At 46.8% G+C, this 23562-nt stretch overlaps 2 protein-coding genes across 3 annotated transcripts in view; one reads left to right on the top strand and one right to left on the bottom strand.

Moving 5' to 3' along the window:
* LOC119967833 overlaps positions 1-23562 on the bottom strand; it is a 141470-nt gene that overhangs the window by 71005 nt on the left and 46903 nt on the right. The window lies entirely within an intron of this gene.
* Positions 1094-18630, top strand: LOC119967831. 2 transcript variants are annotated; one of them, XM_038800863.1, is made up of 6 exons: positions 1094-1374; positions 3265-3346; positions 11738-11830; positions 14533-14699; positions 18264-18435; positions 18539-18630. In XM_038800863.1, the coding sequence occupies exons 1-6, from the start codon at positions 1108-1110 to the stop codon at positions 18613-18615; spliced, it is 858 nt and encodes a 285-aa protein (XP_038656791.1). In that variant the 5' UTR covers positions 1094-1107; the 3' UTR covers positions 18616-18630. The 2 variants fall into 2 exon arrangements, with proteins under 2 accessions (XP_038656791.1, XP_038656792.1); XM_038800864.1 differs by lacking the exon at positions 11738-11830.

Raw genomic sequence — 23562 nt, 5'->3', positions numbered from 1 at the left:
ACTGTTGTATTTTGTAAAAATGTTGAAAATTTAGAATCAAAATACTTTTTTAAAAAAAGTTGATATGAAGTGGTGGGTATGCCTAACATTGTGAACCAGTTTGAAGTTTGAGAAAATCAAATGCTTTATGGGTGGCATGGTAGCAATGGTTGGTGGCAACTGCTGCCTCACAGTGCCAGGGACCTGGGTTCAATTCTGGCCTTGGTTGACTGCGGAGATTGCACTTCTCCCCGTGTCTGTGTGGGTTTCCTCCGGTGCTCCAGTTTCCTCCCACAGTCACAAACATGTGCAGGTTTGGTGGACTGACCATGATAAATTGCCCTTTAGTGTTCGGTGTGGTTACTGGTATACGGGGATAGGTCGGGGGAGTGGGCCTAGGTAGGCTGCTCGTTCAGAAGGTCGGTGCAGACTCGATGGGTTGAATGGCCTCTCTGCACTGTCGGGATTCGAGTATTCTGTTTATCAAAATTCATACAGAATCATATAATTAACAGTGCAGAAGGAAGCCATTCGGCCCATTGGGTCTGAACCGGCTCTTGGAAAGAGCACCCTACTCAAGCCCGCACCCCCATAACCCAGTAACCCCACCCAACACTAAGGGCAATTTTGGACATGAAGGGCAATTTAGCATGGCCAATCCACCTATCCTGCACATCTTTGGACTATGGAAGGAGACCGGAGCACCCGGAGGAAACCCACGCAGACACAGGGAGAACGTTCAGACGCCTCACAGACAGTGACCCAAGCCAGGAATCGAACCTGGGATCCTGGAGTTGTGACGCAATTGTGCTAACACGATGCTACCATGCAGCCCAATTAATGAAGTATATTGAATATATTGACTGTTGAAGTTCTTGGACTTTACAAAGCCCCATGAGTAAAGAAAAGATTTATTCTGGCTCGATTATTTTTACACCACACCATGATTTACTATTTCCCCAAGCAGCATTTACTATTTCCCCACATTGCAATCCAGACAGACCAGATCTCAACACAAACCACCCGCACATGCGTAGACCTAATCAGAATACCGTTCCTTTTACGTAATCACGCTACTGCGCCGTTAGGCATGCGCAATGCATCGCACCCGGAAGAAATCAGTTCCGCATGGTTTTGCGTCAGCAGAGCTGCTTCCTTCCTGGTTTGGCGATGGGCGATTCCCCCACTTCGGACCCGATGGATCTGAGGCCTTCTCGCCCAGTTTCTTCCGCCCCTGCTCCCTCGCCTTCTCCCAGCCTTACCCCACCTTTTCCTCCTACGTCCTCTAACCCAATTCCTCCATCTACCTCCCCCTCTAGCCCGAGCGTCAGTGTTTCCCCTTCACTCCGCTCCGACTCTCCCTTCCCCCACACATCGAACAAGGACTTTGCAGAGGTGAGTAACAGTCGGCTGCAACCGAGGGACTGGGTCCAGAGCAGAGGATGGGGGGAATGGCCTCCCCTGCAATACTAACCAGGCCATTGTTTCTCAACGAGTTTGAGAAACAGAGTGGCCTAAAGGTGGATGGGGACAGAAGAGCCTCCTCGGTTGTACTGGGCTCAGCTTAGTGTGTGCGCAGTGTACTTTTTTTTATCGTTCATGGGATGTGGGCGTTGCAGGCTGTGCCACCATTATTGCACATCTCTAATTGCCCTTGAGGGCCATGATGTGGAGATGCTGGCGTTGGACTGGGGTGAGCACAGTAAAAAGTCTTACAACACCAGGTTAAAGTCCAGTAAGAAGTCTTGCAACACCAGGTTAAAGTCCAACAGGGAAACCTGAGGAAGGAGCTGTGCTCCGAAAGCTCGTGTTTGAATCAAACCTGTTGGACTTTAACCTGGTGTAAGACTTCTTACTGTGCTCACCCCAGTCCAACGCCGGCATCTCCACATCAAGGTTAAAGTCCAACAGGTTTGTTTCAAACACGAGCTTTCGGAGCACTACTCCTTCCTCAGGTGCCCTTGAAGGGACAGTTAAGAGTCAAGTACGTTGCTGTAGGTCTGGAGTCACATGCAGGCCAGACCGGGTAAGGATGGCAGATTTCCTTCCGTAAAGGATATTAGTGAACCAGATAGGTTTTTCCGACAACCGACAATGTCTTCATGGTCATCGTGAGACTTTTAATTCCTGATTTTTATTTAATTCAAATTTCACCATCTGCAATGGCAGTATTTGAACCTGGGTCCCCAGAGCATTATTCGGCATCAGCTTCCCTAGTTCAATTGGCTGCATGTGTGTGGCATATGAATCTGTAGAAAAATGTTCCTTTCTGCCTCGCTGATCTTTCCAGAAAACACAAGGCATTGCACTTCACGGACAATCGTTGAAAAGAGGTTCTATTCAGCATCAGTGGAAGCATCATTACTGTTCCTCTGATACTTGCAGAACAAGAGGACCCACAACAACACGTAGGTGACCAAGGTGGGGAACAGATGTATGTAATCCCTGAGAAGCTGAACTGGAGCTGACACAGGAATAAGGCAGTGCTCCGTGATAGATAGCAAGTTCAGAGTGGTGGCTGTGAAGAGTGATGAAGTTATGTGATCTCTGGCTCGTGACAATTGCACTAATGGTGGTGTGGTTTGCTCATGGGGAGGTTGTTTTCAACCACCATGCAATGTATAAATGCAAATTACTGCAGAGGCTAGAATCCGAAACAAACAACATGCTGGGCATTTCGAGTCAGGATCATTCTTTGTCAAAGTAATTGTGTTTGGGTTTCTTTTGCAGTTTTAACTGTTGTAGAGACTTGGGTGCAGCTTTTGTATCTGAGAATGAAAGTGCAACTTCTGAGTGTGCAGTGTAAACTCCTCCAGTGGCAGTGCCCGCACAGAGAAGGCACAGAGTACTGTTGCAGGAGTCTCTTACTTGTCCTATCCCAGAGGACACCCACCATAGTCATTGTAAGCCATGGGTCAATGAAAACACTAGCACCAACCAAATTATAGGGTAAACAGGGCAGAGGAGCCAAAGGGGACCGCAACAACACAATACCAAGGCACAAATACAGTACAGTTGTGGTAGCCCATCACTGGAGGCTCAAAGTTAGGGGCTCAATATCTGTATATATGTCATTTTGCATGAATGTCTGTTTAATTTTCTTCTGTATTCCCATTTTGTAAATTGCTCTTGATGTTTGTGTGACGCCCTTTGCAGTGTTATAAATAAATCCAAAATCAGTTAAAAAATATATATTTTTAAATCTTGCATCACTGCAATTCCTTTTGTTTCCATTGCATTTTTCACTTTTTAAAATCAGTTTTTCTCGATCTTCTGAAAATTCAGGCAGATGAGAAGATTGAGGTTGAGCTTCAGGAACTCCATCAGAAAGAGCAGAGACAACATGCTGTGAAACACAGCCAAAGTGGTACGTTACCTGCAGGATTCCTTGAAAGTGTGAAGCTGTGTTTTTATTGTTCGTGTTGGAATATTGATTAAAATGTAATAGTAATGGGGAATGAAACATTTATTCCTTAGGAAGAAAATGCATAATCTTTTATTGTAACAAGTAGGCTTACATTAACACTGCAATTAAGTTACTGTGAAAATCTCCCAGTTGCCACACTCCGGCAGCTGTTTGGGTACAGAGAGGGAGAGAGAGTTCAGACTATCCAATTCACCTAACGAGGACGTCTTTCGGGACTTGTGGGAAACCGGAGCACCCAGAGGAAGCCCACGCAGAGATGAGGAGAACGTGCAGATTCTGCACAGACAGTGACCCAAGCTGGGAATTGAACCCAGGTCCCTGGCGCTGTGAAGCAACAGTGCTACCCACTGTACTAACTGTGCCGTCCCTGTGGACTGTTTTTGGAACGTGCAAAGTGAAACTGAGAAGTTTGTTTTGACGTGGGTGTGGGGAATTGGATTTCTCTGAGCTCACTTTTGGGCAAGGAATCGGTACTTGGGCTGGGATGGAGATGAGAGCTAGGTGGAGATGAGAGCTAGCTGACCACAAAAGGTAAATTGGAGATAACTGGGTTTGGAGTTACAGCTTGTCATACAGAATTACAACTCTTGTTGTGTTCCGAAGAAAGAGTCCAAAGTCCTGGTATTGAAATCAGGCAGAGTTCTCGGTGATGGTTTTGTTGCCTTTTTACCTTTTATGTGAACCACAAGCTGTTTCTTACATTGACTACATGACCACACAACCAGTATGTAGCTCAAAAACAGAGTTTATTAATAACACAAGACTTGTATATCTATGCAATAATACATGTGGCTCCACACTAAACTACAACTAAGATGACCTTTGCTTAACTTCGAGTGACCAGCACTGTGCGTGATTAGGCCTTTATCCGGGTCCACGTGGTCGGTTGGAAGTTGTTGGGTTCGTCTCAGCTGGGCTCATCCTTCAGGAATGGTCGTGGATCCTTGAACATGGTTGTTCTGCTACAGTTGGTCGCACACAGGCCACAGACGTCCCAAAAGAGACCGATCGCGAGTGCGCAGGGCTTTTTATCCTTCGTCTCATTCGCGCCCTTTTGGGCGGCCCTTACTCCAGACCCAATGGATCGATAGGGTTTCGATCACCCTCATCGATCTTAGCCAATTAGTGGGCGCATACCTCGATGGCTGGGCGGTTCCTAGCTATCATTGTCCCAGGCACGTAGGCCTTTCCAAATAAGGGGGGGGGTGGCGCCGGTTAGTCTGCTGTCGTTGATGGTCCTTAATGCGAATGCTATTGTCTTGCGGAAAATGGTGATTGATTTTTAATGGATGCAAGTTTCAGTCAAGTCTGGTTTCTTTGCACAATACACAGAGGCTCTGTACCTGTCTTGTGTCACAAATTGACCACAATTCCCATGGTCCTTTGCAGGTGACCATTTTACATCGCTACAGTTTCTGTTCAGGGTGAGCGTTCAGCAATAAAATTGTGAAACTATGAATGGGAGAAAGGATGAAGTCACAGGCAGCTGGGACACAAAACCAAAAAGGCTGCTTTGGGGAACCAAGCAGTGATGGATCTTGAAAGGTTTGCTGTGCCTTTTGGGGTACCTGTGCAAATTGGGTATGATAAGACTGCTGCCTGAAGGAATTTTGGCCAGATCTCCAGTATGAATAAAGGAACTGAATCTTTTCTTGGGGCATGAGAGCTGTGGATCTCGGTCATTGAGAATTCTAAATACTGAAGACACAATTCATTTTGACCTATCTTTCTATCAGCCACTGAAATTCCACTGAAATTTACTGTATTATTGAAATATCATTTGTCGGTTAAATTCATTTTTCAATTTTCATTTGATCGTTGCAGTAAATGGTTTAAGTGAAATCAGGTCCATCAGTTTGTTGGGGGAGTTTGGGGAATTTGTCTATTGCCCTCCATGAGGGTCGGAGCAATACTTTATATATTCACAGCTATGTATCTAATCAGTAAAATAATTTTACAAAATTAATTTAAATGTGTGAAATCTGATGGTTCAAAGTATGGAAGTATCAGTCACTGTACTAGTAAACTGTTTTACAGTTGTTGATCTTGCTGTGTTGAGATGGCTGGTGTCAGGTGTGATGACAATTTGTGTCCCAGTGCTAAGAATGGAAAAATCAATTGGTCACTTGCCCCTCCCGAGCCCGTCTGAAACAGGAGCTTGTGTCATGAATCATAGAATTTACAGTGCAGAGGGAGGCCATTCAGCCCATTGAGTCTGCACCGGCCCTTGGAAAGAGCACCCCACCCAAGCCCATGCCTCCACCCTATCCCCGTATCCAGCAACCTCACCTCACCTTTTTGGACACGAAGGGGCAATTTAGCATGGCCAATCCACCTAACAAGTTCATCTTTGGACTATGGGAGGAAACTGGAGCATCTAGAGGAAACCCACACATACACGGAGAGAACGTGCAGACTCCGCTCAGAGAGGGGCAAAGCCAGGAATCAAATCTGGTACCCTGGAGCTGTGAAGCAACTGTGCTATCGTACTGCACAGTGACAACTGGAGAGAGTTTGCATTCGGGAACCTGTTAATTGTCAGCATTTACAATCTTCACTCCCAGATCACAGAATTGCAAGTTGGATAAGATGCCAGAGGGCTGCAGGTATTGTATTTGAGTGAATAACTTTAAGATTAATGTGTTTTATAAGGATAACACTCGGGGGAATTAAGAAGCAAAACCAGTAGTACATTACTGCCTCTATTAAAAAGAAATGATTTTTTTTTTCTTTTTAGTTACAGAGCGTGGCCAATCCACCTACCCAGCACATCTTTGGGTTGTAGGGGTGAAATCCATGCAGGCACGGGGAGAATGTGCAAACTCCACACGGACAGTGACCCGGGGCCGGGATTGAACCCGGGTCCTCTGTGCCGTGAGGCAGCAGTGCTAACCACTGCATCACCGTGACACCCCGGCTTCTATTTAAAATAAACAACACAGTGAAGCTTGTGTTTTGTTGGCTAATATATATTTTGTTTGTATATGCGTGTTCCACAACATTGAGAGATTAAAATGGAAATTCTGGTGACATGTGGGCTGATCAGCAACTCAAGAGAATGGGCATGGTATGACTTTTATGATATACATTGAAACATAGGAAATAGAAGCAGGAGGAGATCATTCGGCCTGCTCTGCCATTTATTATGATCATGGCTGATCATCATCAAGTTCAATACCCTGATCTCTTTCCCCCCCCCCCACCACACACACACACACACCCACCCCAATATCCCTTTTGCCCTAAGAGCTATATAAAATTCTTGAAAGCACACAATGCTTTGGCATCGACTACTTGTTGTGGTCGCGAACTCCACAGATTCACCACTCTCGTGGTGATTAAACTTCTCATCGCAGTCCGAAAAGGTTTACCCCTTATCCTCAATCTATGACCCCTAGTTCTGGACTCCTCCCCCCCCACCATCGGGAACATTCATAAGAACTAGGAGCAGGAGTAGGCCATCTGGCCCCTCGAGCCTGCTCCGCCATTCAATTAGATCATGGCTGATCTTTTGTGGACTCAGCTCCACTTTCCGGCCCGAACACCATAACCCTTAATCCCTTTATTCTTCAAAAAACTATCTATCTTTACCTTAAAAACATGTAATGAAGGAGCCTCAACTGATTCACTGGGCAAGGAATGCCATAGATTCACAACCCTTTGGGTGAAGAAGTTCCTCCTAAACTCAGTCCTAAATCTACTTCCCCTTATTTTGAGGCTATGCCCCCTAGTTCTGCTGTCACCCGCCAGTGGAAACAACCTGCCCGCATCTATCCTATCTATTCCCTTCATAATTTTAAATGTTTCTATAAGATCCCCCCTCATCCTTCTAAATTCCAACGAGTACAGTCCCAGTCTACTCAACCTCTCCTCATAATCCAACCCCTTCAGCTCTGGGATTAACCTAGTGAATCTCCTCTGCACACCCTCCAGCGCCAGTACGTCCTTTCTCAAGTAAGGAGACCAAAACTGAACACAATACTCCAGGTGTGGCCGCACTAACACCTTATACAATTGCAACATAACCTCCCTAGTCTTAAACTCCATCCCTCTAGCAATGAAGGACAAAATTCCATTTGCCTTCTTAATCACCTGTTGCACTTGTAAACCAACCTTCTGTGACTCATGCACTAGCACACCCAAGTCTCACTGAACAGCGGCATGCTTTAATATTTTATCGTTTAAATAATAATCCCGTTTGCTGTTATTCCTACCAAAATGGATAACCTCACATTTGTCAACATTGTATTCCATCTGCCAGACCCGAGCCCATTCACTTAACCTATCCAAACCTTTCTGAATCTACCCTGTATAATCCTGATAGAATTTTGTGTTTCTACGAGATCACCTCTTAGTCTTCTAAACCCCAATGAATATAATCCTAACCGATTTAGTCTCTCTTCATGTGGCTGTCCTCCATCACAGGAATCAGCCTGGTAAATCTTTGCTGCACTCCCTCCATGGCAATAACATCCTTCCTCCGATAAGGGCAACAAAACTGCACACACTACTCCAGGTGTGGCCTCACCAATACCCGATACAATTGCAGCAAAACATCCCTCCTGCTATCACTCAAATTTCTCGCTATGAAGGCCAACATACTATTTGCCTTCTTTACTGCCTGCTGTACCTGTCTGCTTACTTGCAGCGACTGATGCACAAGGACATTAAGGTCTCGCTGAGTATCCGCCTCTCTGAATTCAAATAATAATCTGCCTTCCTATTTTTGCTACCGAAACAGCCTCACATTTATCCACATTATACTGCACCTGCCATGCATGTGCCCACTCACTCAGCCTGTCCAAATCCCCCGAAACATCTCTGCAGCCTCCTCACAGCTCATCCTCCCACCCACTAAAATTCAAATCGGTGCCATGCTTATTTTTGTGTGAAATTCGCTTTCCACAATTGCACAGAAACAATCCTGTGCAACAATTTGTGCTAAATCGTGTAACTTTTTACTGAATTTCCTCAAGAATTGTACATTTAATTAGCAATATTTAAATAGCTCTTTGAATAAAAAGCTTTAAAACCTAAAGGACAAATAAGCTCAGTGAGATCAGACAGTGTGTAACCCGGGGAGGATGGAGCCAGTGAGATCAGACAGTGTGTAACCCGGGGAGGATGGAGCCAGTGAGATCAGACAGTATGTAACCCGGGGAGGATGGAGTCAGTGAGATCAGACAGTGTGTAACCCGGGGAGGATGTCTCAGTGAGATCAGACAGTGTGTAACCCGGGGAGGATGGAGCCAGTGAGATCAGACAGTGTGTAACCCCGGGGAGGATGGAGCCAGTGAGATCAGACAGTGTGTAACCCGGGGAGGCTGGAGCCAGTGAGATCAGACAGTGTGTAACCCGGGGAGGCTGGAGCCAGTGAGATCAGACAGTGTGTAACCCGGGGAGGATGGAGTCAGTGAGATCAGACAGTGTGTAACCCGGGGAGGATGGAGTCAGTGAGATCAGACAGTGTGTAACCCAAGGAGGATGGAGCCAGTGAGATCAGACAGTTTGTAACCCGGGGAGGATGGATTCAGTGAGATCAGACAGTGTGTAACCCGGGAAGGATGGAGCCAGTGAGATCAGACAGTGTGTAACCCGGGGAGGATGGAGCCAGTGAGATCAGACAGTGTGTAACCCGGGGAGGATGGAGTCAGTGAGATCAGACAGTGTGTAACCCAGGGAGGATGGAGCCAGTGAGATCAGACAGTGTGTAACCCGGGTAGGATGGAGCCAGTGAGTTCAGACAGTGTGTAACCCGGGGAGGATGGAGTCAGTGAGATCAGACAGTGTGTAACCCAGGGAGGATGGAGCCAGTGAGATCAGACAGTGTGTAACCCGGGGAGGATGGAGCCAGTGAGATCAGACAGTGTGTAACCCGGGGAGGATGGAGCCAGTGAGATCAGACAGTGTGTAACCCGGGGAGGCTGGAGCCAGTGAGATCAGACAGTGTGTAACCCGGGGAGGATGGAGCCAGTGAGATCAGACAGTGTGTAACCCGAGGAGGATGGAGCCAGTGAGATCGGACCTTGTGTAACCCGGGGAGGATGGAGCCAGTGAGATCAGACAGTGTGTAACCCGGGGAGGATGGAGTCAGTGAGATCAGACAGTGTGTAACCCGGGGAGGCTGGAGCCAGTGAGATCAGACAGTGTGTAACCCGGGGAGGATGGAGCCAGTGAGATCAGACAGTGCGTAACCCGTGTAGGATGGAGCCAGTGAGATCAGACAGTGTGTAACCCGGGTAGGATGGAGCCAGTGAGATCAGACAGTGTGTAACCCGGGGAGGATGGAGCCAGTGAGATCAGACTGTGTAACCCGGGGAAGGTGTAGCTATTCGGTGGATGTGGGTTGTAGGGCCGTGCTGGGTCCTGGTGGGTGGGTTGTATGGCAGGCAGTGAGAGTGCGGGGCAAGGGTTGATGGAATGTATGAACCTGAACATATTCGATTGGGCAGCAGGATCTGGATTACAGAACCTCGCTGTAATGAAACTGTTTTGTGTTGAATCGACGAGGCACATGTGGGTGATATATAATGAGTTTTGGGACATTTTCCAAAATCAGACACTCCAAATACATGCTGAGTGTGTTTAATTTACAAATGACCGTGTGAGTGAAGCAGCAAACTTGTTATTAATTATTGCTGGAGGAAAACGTCAATTATAATTTGGAGAAATGAAGTGACTGAATCACTTACTTTTCCACAGTGGCGATAGGCGAGGACACGGACTGAGGTTGGTTAGGTGTACAGCTACAGGGACATATAGTGACAGAGACATTAACACAAGTGGTAAATATTGAATAACTTGCATTTGTATCACTGCTTTAATATTGTAAAACTTTCTGAACCATTCAATCACAAAATCAATGGGAAAGTAAAGACACAAAGAAGAAAGGAGTATCTGGGTGGATGACCAATTTTGGTCAGATCGTTTAAATCTATTTAAGGAGAATCTGGGAGGAGGAGAGAAAAGTGAAGAGGTTTGGGGAAGGAATTCCAGCTTCCATTGTGGATGAATTATCCTCAACATTTACAACATGTCCGATATGGAAAGGTCGAGGGCAAACATGTCACTTCCAGATAGGAAGAGAGGGCCATAGAGAGATTTGAAAAAAGGTGTTGATTTTATAAGTTTGAGCTGTTAAACTGTGACAATGTCGATGAAATGACGTGTGATGAGAAAGAGTCTTTATGGTTTTAGGATGCTAAAGTTCTAAATAGTGATGAGATGGAACTGGGTATCACTAATTTGCATGTGGGATGTGGTGCAACATTGCTGAGCGCCAGCGAGTTGATGAGAAATAGAAAATGGCCAATAAAACAATATCCATGATTCTCTGGATACAATTTAATGGATAAGAATTGAGCTGGGAATCTTTGACGCATTTCCACCCAGCTGGACGACAGTGAGAGTTTGGCTCAAGGTAGAATCAGAGCATGATGGGAAATGGAATGAGGGTTTGGTCAAGTTAAATCGGAGCTTGATGGGAAATGGAATGTCAAGTTTGTATACTAGCTTTGTGAAATGAATTGTTCCTGTGAGAACGCGTTATCACGACCTTGACTGTCTGTGAGAATCTGTGGTGGGAACGAAACAAAGCCGGGGGAAGATTCACTCCTCAGGACTTTTGATAAAGAATCAATATGCTATGAAACTAACTGCATTACTAATGATGGGAAGGGAATAATTACTTAAAGGAGGGGCATAATGAACTAATTGTATCACTAATGATTGAAAGGCGTGATGGGTTTTGTAAGAACATATAGTCAACTGTAACTGAGTTACAGCTGTGTTGCAGCCCCGCGGTGAACAAAAACAGCTCTTTGAAGTTATCTGGTGTTCGACTGCTGAAAAATTTAGTATTTTAAAATTTAGAGAGGTGTGTTGGAGAATGTTGGAAAACGTGTTGAAGACTGCAGGCAGGTCAAGAAAAATTATGCTTCATTTACCATTGTCAGTTGGATAGGGTATTATTTGTGATTTTAAGAGCAGGTTTGGGACTGTGGCCGGATGGAAAATTCACTGGAGGATTCGGACATGGAGCTTGTGCAAAAATGGGCATGGATTACGTAGATAGTGACACTGAGGAGGGATGGGTAGACTGGAAATGGAGCAGAGGTTTGTAGTGATAAACAGAGCAAGGGTGTATTTTTCAAGAAAACTTTGAGGCCGATTCGTGGGTTGTGCAACAGCTGTCAAATATACCACTGATATCACCATGGCATCTATGAGATTGTAATATTCTGAGAGATATCCTAAAGTCACTTCACTTGAACTTCTCGTTCTCATTTTAATACTTACATCTCGCCCTCCTATTGATATTACTTATTACAGAGTATCAGAATCTGGGAATGCCTGTCAATATCATGGCTGGAGGTTCAAATGAAGGAGCAGAATCAAAATCAAAACGAATGAGAATGGACACAGGTAGGTTCAGAAAACACTTCAAAATATAACGTCTGTCCTGTTAGAGAGACCATATCTTGTGCAATAAATCTGCATCTCGCACAGGAAGAGGGAACAATACAGGGACTGAATGGCAAGAGGGAAGTGAGTGACTATCTAGGGGGTCATCACAAGTGCAGGAAGCCCCTGTGTTCTGAAACTGTCCAATAGATACCTGGTATTGGGGACTGTAAGGTGGACTGAGACAGTGACTCGGAGAAGGGTCTTCCTGAGCAACAGTGTGACACCGGAGACCACCTCTAGTGGGTTGGGGTTACGAGGCTGGTGGGCCACAAGAGTAGGAGAGTGATAGTGAGATTCTATGGTCAGTGGAATAGACATTCTTTTACAGCCCTAAGAAAGTGACAGATAGATTACCTCCCTGGTGTCAGAGGGAAGAACATTCTGGAATTGGTGGAACCATCTCGGAGAAGGAGCAGAGACTGGGGGATATCCATGTTCAAAAGTAGTAACACAGAAATATATTGATAGTAGGAATGTTAAAATGGAAGCACGAGTGAAAAACAGACCACGGGTTTGTGATATTTGGATTGTTTTGTTCTGGGCCAATGAAGGAGGGAAATATGAGGCTCGTTAATGTGCAGCTGCAATGTTGGAGAAGGCGGGAGAGCTTCTCATTCTTGGGTTTAGGAGGAAGGGCTGGAACGGCCGTGATATGAATCCAGGAAGAATAATGGTTTTACAGGAAAGATAAATGGAAAAGTGAAAACGAAAAATTCATACGAACATATGAAGTAAGAGAAGTAGATCATTCGCGCCCTCGAGCCTGCTCTGCCATTCAGTAAGATCATTGCTGATATATTTGTGTTGAATTTCATGTTCCCATCTATCCTCACTAATCTTTGATTCCTTTATCTAACCAGACTCTATGTACCTCCACCTTAAAAATATTCAATCACCCTGCTTCCACGTCATTTTGATGCGGAGAGTTACAGAGTCGCACAACGCTCAGGAAAAAAGTTCTCCTCTTGTCCGAAAAGGGCAACCCCTGATAAAACTGTACCCCTAGTTCTGGAAACATTCTTTCCATGACCACCTTGTTCATGCCATTCAGGATCTTCTTCATTTCAACCATGTCGACCAATGCTCTTCTAAACAGGGAAACTAACCTGTGTATCTAACCTTTCCTGCTCCGACAGTCTGCACATTACAAGTGTCGCCTCTGAACCACCTCCAATGCATTTGCATCTTCCCTTGAATAAGGAGACCAAAGCTGCACACACAATATGGCTACCAGAGCAGGTCAAGGGCTCGGAATCCTGTGGGTAGTATCTCACCTGACTCCCCAAAGCCTGTCCACCATCTGCAAGGCATAGGTTAGGAGTGTGATGGAATACGCTCCATTAGCCTGCATGTGTGCAGCTCCAACAACGCACAAGAAGCTCTACACCATCCAGCCAGCTTGATTGGCACCCCTTCCACAAAATTTCACTCCTCCACCACAGACGCACAGTTGCAGTGTGCCATCTACAAGATGCACTGTAGAAACTCACCAAGGCTTCTTAGGCAGCACCTTCCAAATCCATGACCACTACCATCTCCAAGGACAGGGGCAGCAGATTCCTGGAACACTACGAGCTTGAGGTTCCTCTCCAAGTCACTCACCATCCTGACTTGGAAATATATTGTCGCTCCTTCACTGTTGCTGGGTCAAAATCCTGGAACTCCCTCCCTAACAGCACTGTGAGCGCACCTACTCTACATTGTTGCTACCACAATGTGTCTTAATCCATATTCAGAGGACTAATGACCGCTAGTTTACCTGTTTAAATCAAACAGTATTTATTCGCATTCATACAATGTTAGTTACACAATCACACCATCAACATAAGTTACTCTACAGAGTACTACAAGTTCCGAACAGTACTGTGGGTGGACCTACTCTACATGGACTGCAGTGGTTCAAGAAGGCAGCTGACCGCCACCTTCTTGAGGGCAATTAGGGATGGGCAAAAAATGCTGGCCAAGCCAGTGAAGCCCACGTCCCGGAAAAATGAACACATTTTCAAAAAATATTCAAGATGTGGTTTCACTGCCTGAAACATAACATCCTTACTTTTATGTTCAATTCCCCTCGTTAAAAAAAGGAAAGCATTCCACTAATTTTTTTATTATTTGCTGTACCTGCAGATTAATTTCTTGTGACTCCTGCACTCGGACACCCTCTGCAACTTGGAATTCTGCAGCCATTCTCCATTTAAGTAATTGTCTGACTTTTATTCTTCCTGCCAAAGCAAACAACCTCATATTTTCCTTCACTGTTACTGGATAGAAGCCCTGGAAATACATTCACAGAAGTACAGAGTATATATGCACCAGATACATTGCAGCATTTCAAGAAGGCGTCTCACCACCTTTTCAATGGCAATTAAGGATAGGTAACAAATTCTGGCCCTGCCAAAACCTGCTCATCCAGCGAACGATTAAACAAACTGATCATAAATTTGAAATTGATACCCTCGATAACCATTTATATTAAGGGATTTGGGGCAATGGTGGTTATATTGGTAAGGTCGACAATGCTATCGCAATGTTTTTGGGTTCCCAGAAAGTGTTTGATAATGTGGCTCAGTGGAGGATTCAGTCGCCTCCTGTAAGAGGAAGTGTACCATCATGGATGGAAAGTTAATGATGTGTTTGGTTTTCTCCATTTGTGTTCACAGATCTGAACTCTGTATTCACTGAGTTCTTGATAAAGTTCGATGATTACCAATTGTTCAAGTTGATGAAATTCTACTGGGACAGATTAGAACAGGCAATTGAAGAAGGGGTGGATGGAATCAGCATGTTGTTGACAGACAAGTCGGTTTTAAGTGCACAAGAATATCAGGTAAGTGGGAGGGGCAAAGAAAGGCTTTGAAGTATTTAACATTGGAGAATTTGCAGGATATATTAACAATGGATGATAAAAGACCAGATTCTATCTTTATAATAATCTTTATTGTCACAAGTAGGCTTACATTAACACCGTAATAAAATTGCTGTGAAAAGCCCCTAGTCTCCACATTCTGGCGCCTGCTCGTGTGCATGGAGGGAGAATTCAGAATGTTCAAATTTCCTAACAAACACGTCTTTCGGGACTTGTGGGAGGAAACCTGTTCTCTGGCACCTCACCTGTAGTCAGAGAGGATTTGAAGATTAGCATCAGAGCCCCTGAAATCTGACTTATGTCACACAGCAGCCCAACTTTTAAGCCAACTAAAACTGCTAATACCTCCCTCCCAATGCAGATTTGTTCTGCAAGATGAGATGAGGAGAATGTTTTGCTCAGAAGGTGGTAAATATACAGAACCCGCAACTACTTTGGGGCAGCAGGGTAGCATGGTGGTTAGCATAAATGCTTCACAGCTCCAGGGTCCCAGGTTCGATTCCCGGCTGGGTCACTGTCTGTGTGGAGTCTGCACGTCCTCCCCCTGTGTGCGTGGGTTTCCTCCGGGTGCTCCGGTTTCCTCCCACAGTCCAAAGATGTGCGGGTTAGGTGGATTGGCCATGCTAAATTGCCCGTAGTGTCCTAATAAAAGTAAGGTTAAGGAGGGGGTTGTTGGGTTACGGGTATAGGGTGGATACGTGGGTTTGAGTAGGGTGATCATGGCTCGGCACAACATTGAGGGCCGAAGGGCCTGTTCTGTGCTGTACTGTTCTATGTTCTATGTACCGCAGGCTGTGGTGCTCAAAAGAATATGTTTAAGAAGGAAATAGATTTCTGCACTCTAAAGATGTCGAGGGGTATGAGGAGAGAGTGGGAGTATGGTATTGCGATGGATGATCAGCCATGAGGATGTTGAATGGCAGAACAGGCTTGAATGGCTGAATAATGTACTCCTGCTGCTGTTTTCTGTTAATCCAATCCAGCAATTACCATTACATTAGTCGACTTCAATCATTAAAACAATATAGATATATTCAACAGTGCTTTGAATTGGGATGGTAAAATCACCATAGTCCCAGATGACCATTGGCTGCTTTCCCCTTTTATGAGGGAGAGCTGACTGTTAGTGATTTAACCAGAGGATCTCCACGCCTCATGCGAGGGACAAGGTTGAGAAGGCGGGGCCTCAGCCGGTACAGGAATTGAACCTGCACTGCTGGCTTTGTTCCACACCGTGAATCAACTGTCTGGTCAAGTGAGCTGAACCGGCCCGTACTTGGCAATGACTGACTCGCCAATACTCAGTTTGAGTTCTGCCTGGATCGTTCTGCTCTAGAGCTCATTACAACTTTCGTTCAGGCATGGCTAAAGGAATTTCAGATGACAGGGTCTGTCCTTCAGATCAACGCACTATTTAAACTAACATGGCATCAAGGGGGCCTAATAAAATTGAAGGTAATGGAAACAGCAGTCACTTAATCTTTTCATTTCCATTGCGAATGCACCCAGTTTATGCTAAGCTCCCAGTCCAATCCATCCATCCTGTCAATCATTCTACCTTGTCTCTTCCGCAGCTATAGAGCAATGAGGGAACCAAACCTTTACGCTGTATTCCCGCTGTAGTCACCCCTATGTCTTTAGGAAGTGGCATGGTGTAAAATGTAACTCCCCTTTTCAACTGTTAAACATTGGAAAGATTTAACTTTGTCTACATATATGTTTCTGGAACACACCTCTTCATTCACCTGAGGAAGGAACAGTGCTCCGAAAGCTAGTGTTTGAAACAAACCTGTTGGACTTTAACCTGGTGTTGTAAGACTTCTCACCTGAAAGATGGACAGCACTGTCTACTGTCCCCAACACAAACTCCATCTCTTCACCATTTGATTTTATTCCTCTCCCTGGTCACTGACTGAGACTTGGGCAGGCTATCTGTGATATCAGTGTCCAGCTTCAAGCTATACTCCATTTCTTGCATAATTACCAGGTAAAAATCTCCTACTCCTATGTAATTAACTCTACCCCCTCCTCAGCACATCTCCTGCTGATGCCTAATCCATGCTTTTTGTTACCCCCAAGACTCAACTGTTCTAATGTTCTCCTGCTGGTCCTCGCATCTTGCCACTTAACTTTGGCTATTCAGATTCTGCTGCCTTTACTGTATCTCCCTGCCGGCTTCCAGATTCATCTTTTCTGCTGATTAATCTATAATGTCCCCAGTCCTCAGATGCCTTTGATTTAAAATTCTCATTCTTTTATTTTAATTCGGGATACTTTCAGTTGCATAGGGGAACGAGGGAGAGGTGACATATATATCCCCCCCCCCCCCCCCCCCAAGGGGATCGTAGGAATGAGGGACTTATTTCTGAGGGGCGGTTCACAAGTTTCGAGGAGTTAACTGAGAAGTTTGAGATCTCAAGGTCCGAAGCTTTCCGGTATGTGCAGGATTTTGCGAGGAAGATCTTTCCGACATTCCTAGTGATGCCAACTTCCTTGTTAAAGAGTGTGCTGGCGGTGGCGGGCATGCAGGAGGGGGTACCTTGGGGATTTATGGAAGAATTCTGAAAGAGGCTGTGTGCAGCTGGAGGGGGTTAGGTTAAGTGGGAGGAGGAATTTGAATGGCACTGGACGAGGCTGTGAAGTGTTGAGCAAGGTGAATGCCACAAAGACATTTGCGAGATTAGGGTTGATTCAGTTAAACCCTGAATGTTGTTGAACCCTCAGTTAAAGGTGGTGAAAAGGGCGCATTTAATGAGGTTGAGGATGAGCTGGTTGTTTGAGAGAGTGGAGGACAAGTGTGAGCAGCGTGGGAGGAGCCCGGCCAATAATGTTCATATGTTCTGGTCTTGTTCAGAGCTGGGGAGGTTTTGGGGCTCATTCTTCAGCATATAGGCAATCATGCAAATGGATTTGGAGCCCAATCCCCTCGGGCCATATCTGGGCTGTCAGGCCTGCCGGAGCTGTGTGGGCAGGTGGCCAAGCATTGATGAATGCTCATAGGTGGGTGCTGTTGGGAGGAGGTCAGCTTCTCTTCCCTGTGTCTCAGTATGGCTGGGAGACTTAATGGAGTTCCAATGCCTTGAAAAAGTTAAGTTTACCTCGAGAGGGGTTTTACAAAAGGTGGCACCCGTTCATTCTGTATTTCAAAAAGTTGGCCACTGTCAGATGCTAGGTGGTGGGAGGAGGCGGGGGTAAGTAGAATTTTGGGGGGCACGGGGAGTTGTTTTGGGTCTTTTTTGTATTGGTTCTGTTTTGGTGGGGTGTGTTTTTTTTAACTTAGTAAACTTAAAACTTATATATATTTATGATTTCCAGTTTAATTATTTCACATTTACAGTTAATGACTGCAAAGAGATGTGAAGAGGATTTTCAGCCCATGTCCATTATGGATAAGAACCCAGTTCAGCGACAACTGCTTCTTGTGCTCAAAACAAGGAGATCCCATCACTGCGCAGATCCTTTTCCTTCTCATTCTTAATGTTTATCTTTCATTGTGCTCAATATATTCATTATTATTCTTTACAGAAAATCACTGAGCTCGTGGAGAAGGGAAACCGGGCAGACAGTTCCAAACTTCTTCTAAATCTGGTGATGGAGAAAGGATCTCTGGCCCGAAGGGTAATGTGGGAATCCTTTGTGAAAATGCGTCATGGGGTCCCAAAGCTGGATAAAATACTGAAAGTGATACAGGAACTTGGTACGGTAAAATCACAGTGAATTTAGTTTGTGATTCAAACACTGCAGATATTCCTGTAATATTACACAGATCTGAATTGATTGAAGCTAATTGATTTAAACAGGTTCTGATCCATTTGGTTATATGGACATCGCACACGATTTATCCGAATTATCCAGTCACCTGAAAGGTAAGAAATGAAATGATATTTCAAACAGTTTCACTTGAGATTTGGATGTATTGACTTTATTCAAGAGATTGTCAGATTGTGAGAATCAGAAAGTTAATAGCTGGGCAAATAGGGTTGAACATAATTCGGATACACATAGATTCATATAATTTCTCTCGTATTCTGTAAATGTGTGGCCATTGCATGTTTTCACTTCATCCAGCTGCGGATAACTATTATTTCTGAAATGTTTTTATACACCTAACAGAATTCCACTATCCCGTGAATCTTGATATAAATATCCTGTGTGTGCCAAATGCTCTGGGTGCACAGTAAATCTTAGGGCAGATGTTGAAGGTTCTCTGCACCTGAGAAATCATTCCCACCATAAACAAATCAAAACATTGAGCAGGAAAAACCCACATGGTCTAGAAAGTCAAACCAACATCACAAGGATTGGACCATTTGGGCTAAACACTTATTCCCACTGCTCCCTCCCACATCTTGACCCTGCTGCCTTCAAGGGCCATGCAATCCCCCTGGTGGAGGCAAAAGTAGAAAAACTGAGTGTCAACCTAGTGGAACAACAACGCAGGCCTACTTGCGTGCTAAATAGTATAAGCAGCAAGTACTAGACAGACCTGAGCAATCCCACAACCAACTGATCAGGCCTATGCTGTGCAGTCCTGGCATTTCTAGTTGTGAATGTTGCTGGACAATTACACAAGTCACTTGCGGACGAGGCTCCACAAATATCCCCATCCTCAATGATGGAGGAGCCCAGCACATCTGTGCAAAAGATGGGACTGAAGCATTTGCAACAATCATCAACCAAAAGTACTGAGAGGAGGATTCATCTTGCCATCCTCTAGAGGCCCTCAACATCACATGCCAGTCTTCAGCCAATTTGATTTACTCCACATGATATCAATAAACATTGTGTTTGGAACCAGCAAAGGCTATGGGCCCTGATAATATTAGGTCAATACAGTAGTCCCCCTTTATAACGCGGGTGTTGGGGTCCAAGACAGCCACCCGCGTTGCAACCGAGCCGCGGATATCCACGATGGGGGTTTTAAATTTATTTAAAAATCTATGCTAGCGCTTCCCATTGAGAGTCTACTGGGGGCGGGTGGAGAGGTCAGACCCCCGTAGACTCACAATGGGAAGCGCTAGCATAGATTTTTAAATAAATTTAAAACCCCCATCGTGGATCTAATTAAAACAGTGTCAATTTCAGCGGCCGGCTCACTTTGATCCGGAGAGGGAAGCTGCTCTCTCACTGAAACAATCAGCCGGCCGCTGAAATTGACACTGCCCGCTGCTCTCTCCCTCCAATCCAACTTTTAAGTTTTAATGTTTCTGATTGGAGGGAGAGAGCAGCCGGCAGTGTCAATTTCAGCGGCCGGCTGATTGTTTCAGTGAGAGAGCAGATTCCCTCTCCGGATCAAAGTGAGCCGGCCGCTGAAATCGACACTGCCGGCTGATTGAGGGAGAGAGCAGAGAACACAGGAGGAGGTCATACGGGCCTCTGCAAGACCAGCATGGTCTCACATCACCCCTCCCCTCTGTAGCTGGGGTTCAGGCTGTGGCTGCTGGGGTACAGGCCGTGGCTGCTGGGCTTCAGGCTGTGGCTGCTGGGGTACTGTGGCTGCTGGGGTACTGTGGCTGCTGGGGTACTGTGGCTGCTGGGGTTCAGGCTGTGGCTGCTGGGGTACTGTGGCTGCTGGGATACTGTGGCTGCTGGGGTTCAGGCTGTGGCTGCTGGGGTACTGTGGCTGCTGGGGTGCAGGCTGTGGCTGCTGGGGTACTGTGGCTGCTGGGGTGCAGGCCGTGGCTGCTGGGGTGCAGGCCGTGGCTGCTGAGGTACAGGCTGTGGCTGCTGGGGTACTGATTGGAGGGAGAGAGCAGCGGGCAGTGTCAATTTCAGCGGCCGGCTGATTGTTTCAGTGAGAGAGCAGCTTCTCTCTCCGGATCAAAGTGAGCCGGCCGCTGAAATTGACACAACTGACAGTTGGGGTCCATAAGCCCCCCCGCGGTATATCGCGAACCGCGGTATTGCGGAGCGCGGTATAACGGGGGACTACTGTAGTACTGAAGGCTTGTGCTCCAGTACTTACCATGCCCCTCGCCAAGGTGTTCCAGTCGAGCTACAACACCACCATCTATCCGGCGATATGCAAAATTGCCCAGGTATGTCCTGTACACAAAACTCGGGACAAACCCAACCTGGCCAAGTAGTGAAATGGGTTATCGACAGCATTTGCTTCGTAATAACCTGGCTCTTGGAAGCTTAGTTTCGGTAACAACAGGGTCACTCAGCTCCTGACCTCACTACAACATTGGTTCAAATATGGACAAAAAAGCTGCATTTCAGAGGTGAAATGAGACATCAAGGCTGTGTTTGACATAGTGTGGCATCAAGGAGTGTGAGAAAAATTTGGTCAATGGAATCGGGGCTAACCCTCATACCTGGCACAAAGGAAGATGAGTTGTGGTTGTTGGAGGTCAGTCATCTGGGCTCCAGAATCCATAGAATCCCCACAGAGCAGAAGGAGGCCATTCGAGTCTGCACCGACCCTCTGGAAGTGCACCCACCTCGGCACACCTCCCACCCTACCCCTGTAACTCCAGTTAGCCTGCACATCTTTTGGACGTGAAGGGGCAATTTAACATGACTAATCCACCTAATGTGCCATGTTTGGACTGTGGGAGGAAACCAGAGTACCCGGAGGAAACTCTTATTGAATTCTTTGAGGAGGTGACCAAACATGTGAATGAAGGTAAGTGCACATGGATTTTAGTAAGGTTTTTGATATAGTTCCCCATGGTAGGCTTATGCAGAAAGTAAAGAGGCATGGGATAGTGGGCAATTTGGCCAGTTGGACAACGAACTGGCTAACCGATAGAAGTCAGAGTGGTGGTGGATGGCAAATATTCAGCCTGGAGCCCAGTTATCAGTGGCATACCGCAGGGATCAGTTCTGGGTCCTCTGCTGTTTGTGATTTTCATTAATGACTTGGATGAGGGAGTTGAAGGGTGGGTCAGTAAATTTGCAGACGATACGAAGATTGGTGGAGTTGTGGATAGTGAGGAGGGCTGTTGTCGGCTGCAAAGAGACATAGATAGGATGCAGAGCTGGGATGAGAAGTGGTAGATGGAGTTTAACCCTGAAAAGTGTGAGGTTGTGCATTTTGGAAGGAAAAATATGAATGCGGAATACAGGGTTAATGGTGGGGTTCTTGACAATGTGGAAGAGCAGAGAGATCTCGGGGTCTATGTTCATAGATGTTTGAACGTTGCCACTCAAGTGGACAGAGCTGTGAAGAAGGCTAACGTTCATTAGCAGAGGGATTGAATTTGAGAGCCGTGAGGTGATGATGCAGCTGTACTAAACCTTGGTAAGGCCATATTTGGAGTAGTGTGTGCAGTTCTGGTCACCTCATTTTAGGAAGGATGTGGAAGCTTTGGAAAAGGTGCAAAGGAGATTTACCAGGATGTTGCCTGGAATGGAGAGTAGGTCTTACGAGGAAAGGTTGAGTGTGCTAGGCCTTTTATCATTAGAACAGAGAAGGATGAGGGGCGACTAGAGAGAGGTTTATAAGATGATCAGGGGAATAGATAGACAGTCAGAGACATTTTTCCCTCGTGGAACAAACCATTACAAGGGGACATAAATTTAAGGTGGAAGATATAGGGAGGAAGGTCAGAGGTAGGTTCTTTACCCAGTCTATCATACACTGCACCTGCGCCATGCCAGCTAAGTGGGCGAAGCCCATGGCCTTGCCGTCTTGGCTCCTGGTCCCGGTCCAAGCTAAAATACATGTGGACCTTCGTATAACGGCATCTGTAACCTCCCTAATGCATTTATGTGTTGCTGACTGGGAGATGCCACACAGATGACTGGTGCTGCCCTGAAATAAGCCGCTCGCATAAAGGTTCAGATCCACTGTCATTTCAGGGCATCGACCAGTGGGTGTTCTCTCGTATCATGTTGTGCCAATTCTTCCAGGACACGGCAGATGTGGTTCACCTTCCCCCAGGTGCTGTCTACTCCGGCAACACGGCTCTGACATCTGTAGATCGAATGTCCCAAGACAGGCTGTTCCCACTGTGAAGCTGCTCCCAGTCTTGTTAACGGCTCTGTCTCTGTTCCTCTCTGTATCTCGCGCTCTCTCTGTCTCTCGCGCTCTCTCTGTCTCTCGCGCTCTCTCTGTCTCTCGCGCTCTCTCTGTCTCTCGCGCTCTCTCTGTCTCTCGCGCTCTCTCTGTCTCTCGCGCGCTCTCTGTCTCTCGCGCGCTCTCTGTCTCTCGCGCGCTCTCTGTCCCTCGCGCTCTCTCTGTCCCTCGCGCTCTCTCTGTCCCTCGCGCTCTCTCTGTCCCTCGCGCTCTCTCTGTCTCTCGCGCTCTCTCTGTCCCTCACGCTCTCTCTGTCCCTCACGCTCTCTCTGTCCCTCGCGCTCTCTCTGTCCCTCGCGCTCTCTCTGTCCCTCGCGCTCTCTCTGTCCCTCGCGCTCTCCCTGTCCCCCGTCTGCCTCTCCGTCCCCGTCTGCCTCTCCGTCCCCGTCTGCCTCTCCGTCCCCGTCTGCCTCTCCGTCCCCGTCTGCCTCTCCGTCCCCGTCTGCCTCTCCGTCCCCGTCTGCCTCTCCGTCCCGTCTGCCTCTCCGTCCCCGTCTGCCTCTCCCTCCCCGTCTGCCTCTCCCTCCCCGTCTGCCTCTCCCTCCCCGTCTGCCTCTCCCTCCCCGTCTGCCTCTCCCTCCCCGTCTGCCTCTCCCTCCCCGCCTCCGTCCCCGTCCCCGCCTCCGTCCCCGTCCCCGCCTCCGTCCCCGTCCCCGCCTCCGTCCCCGTCCCCGCCTCCGTCCCCGTCCCCGCCTCCGTCCCCGTCCCCGCCTCCGTCCCCGTCCCCCCTCCGTCCCCGCCCTCTCCCTCCGTCCCCGTCCCCGCCTCCGTCCCCGCCCCCGCCTCCGTCCCCCGTCCCCA

This window comes from Scyliorhinus canicula, chromosome 6, assembly GCF_902713615.1.
Source record: "Scyliorhinus canicula chromosome 6, sScyCan1.1, whole genome shotgun sequence".
NCBI classification, from domain to species: Eukaryota; Metazoa; Chordata; class Chondrichthyes; order Carcharhiniformes; family Scyliorhinidae; genus Scyliorhinus; species Scyliorhinus canicula.
This window is presented reverse-complemented; position numbering and strand designations above follow the sequence as displayed.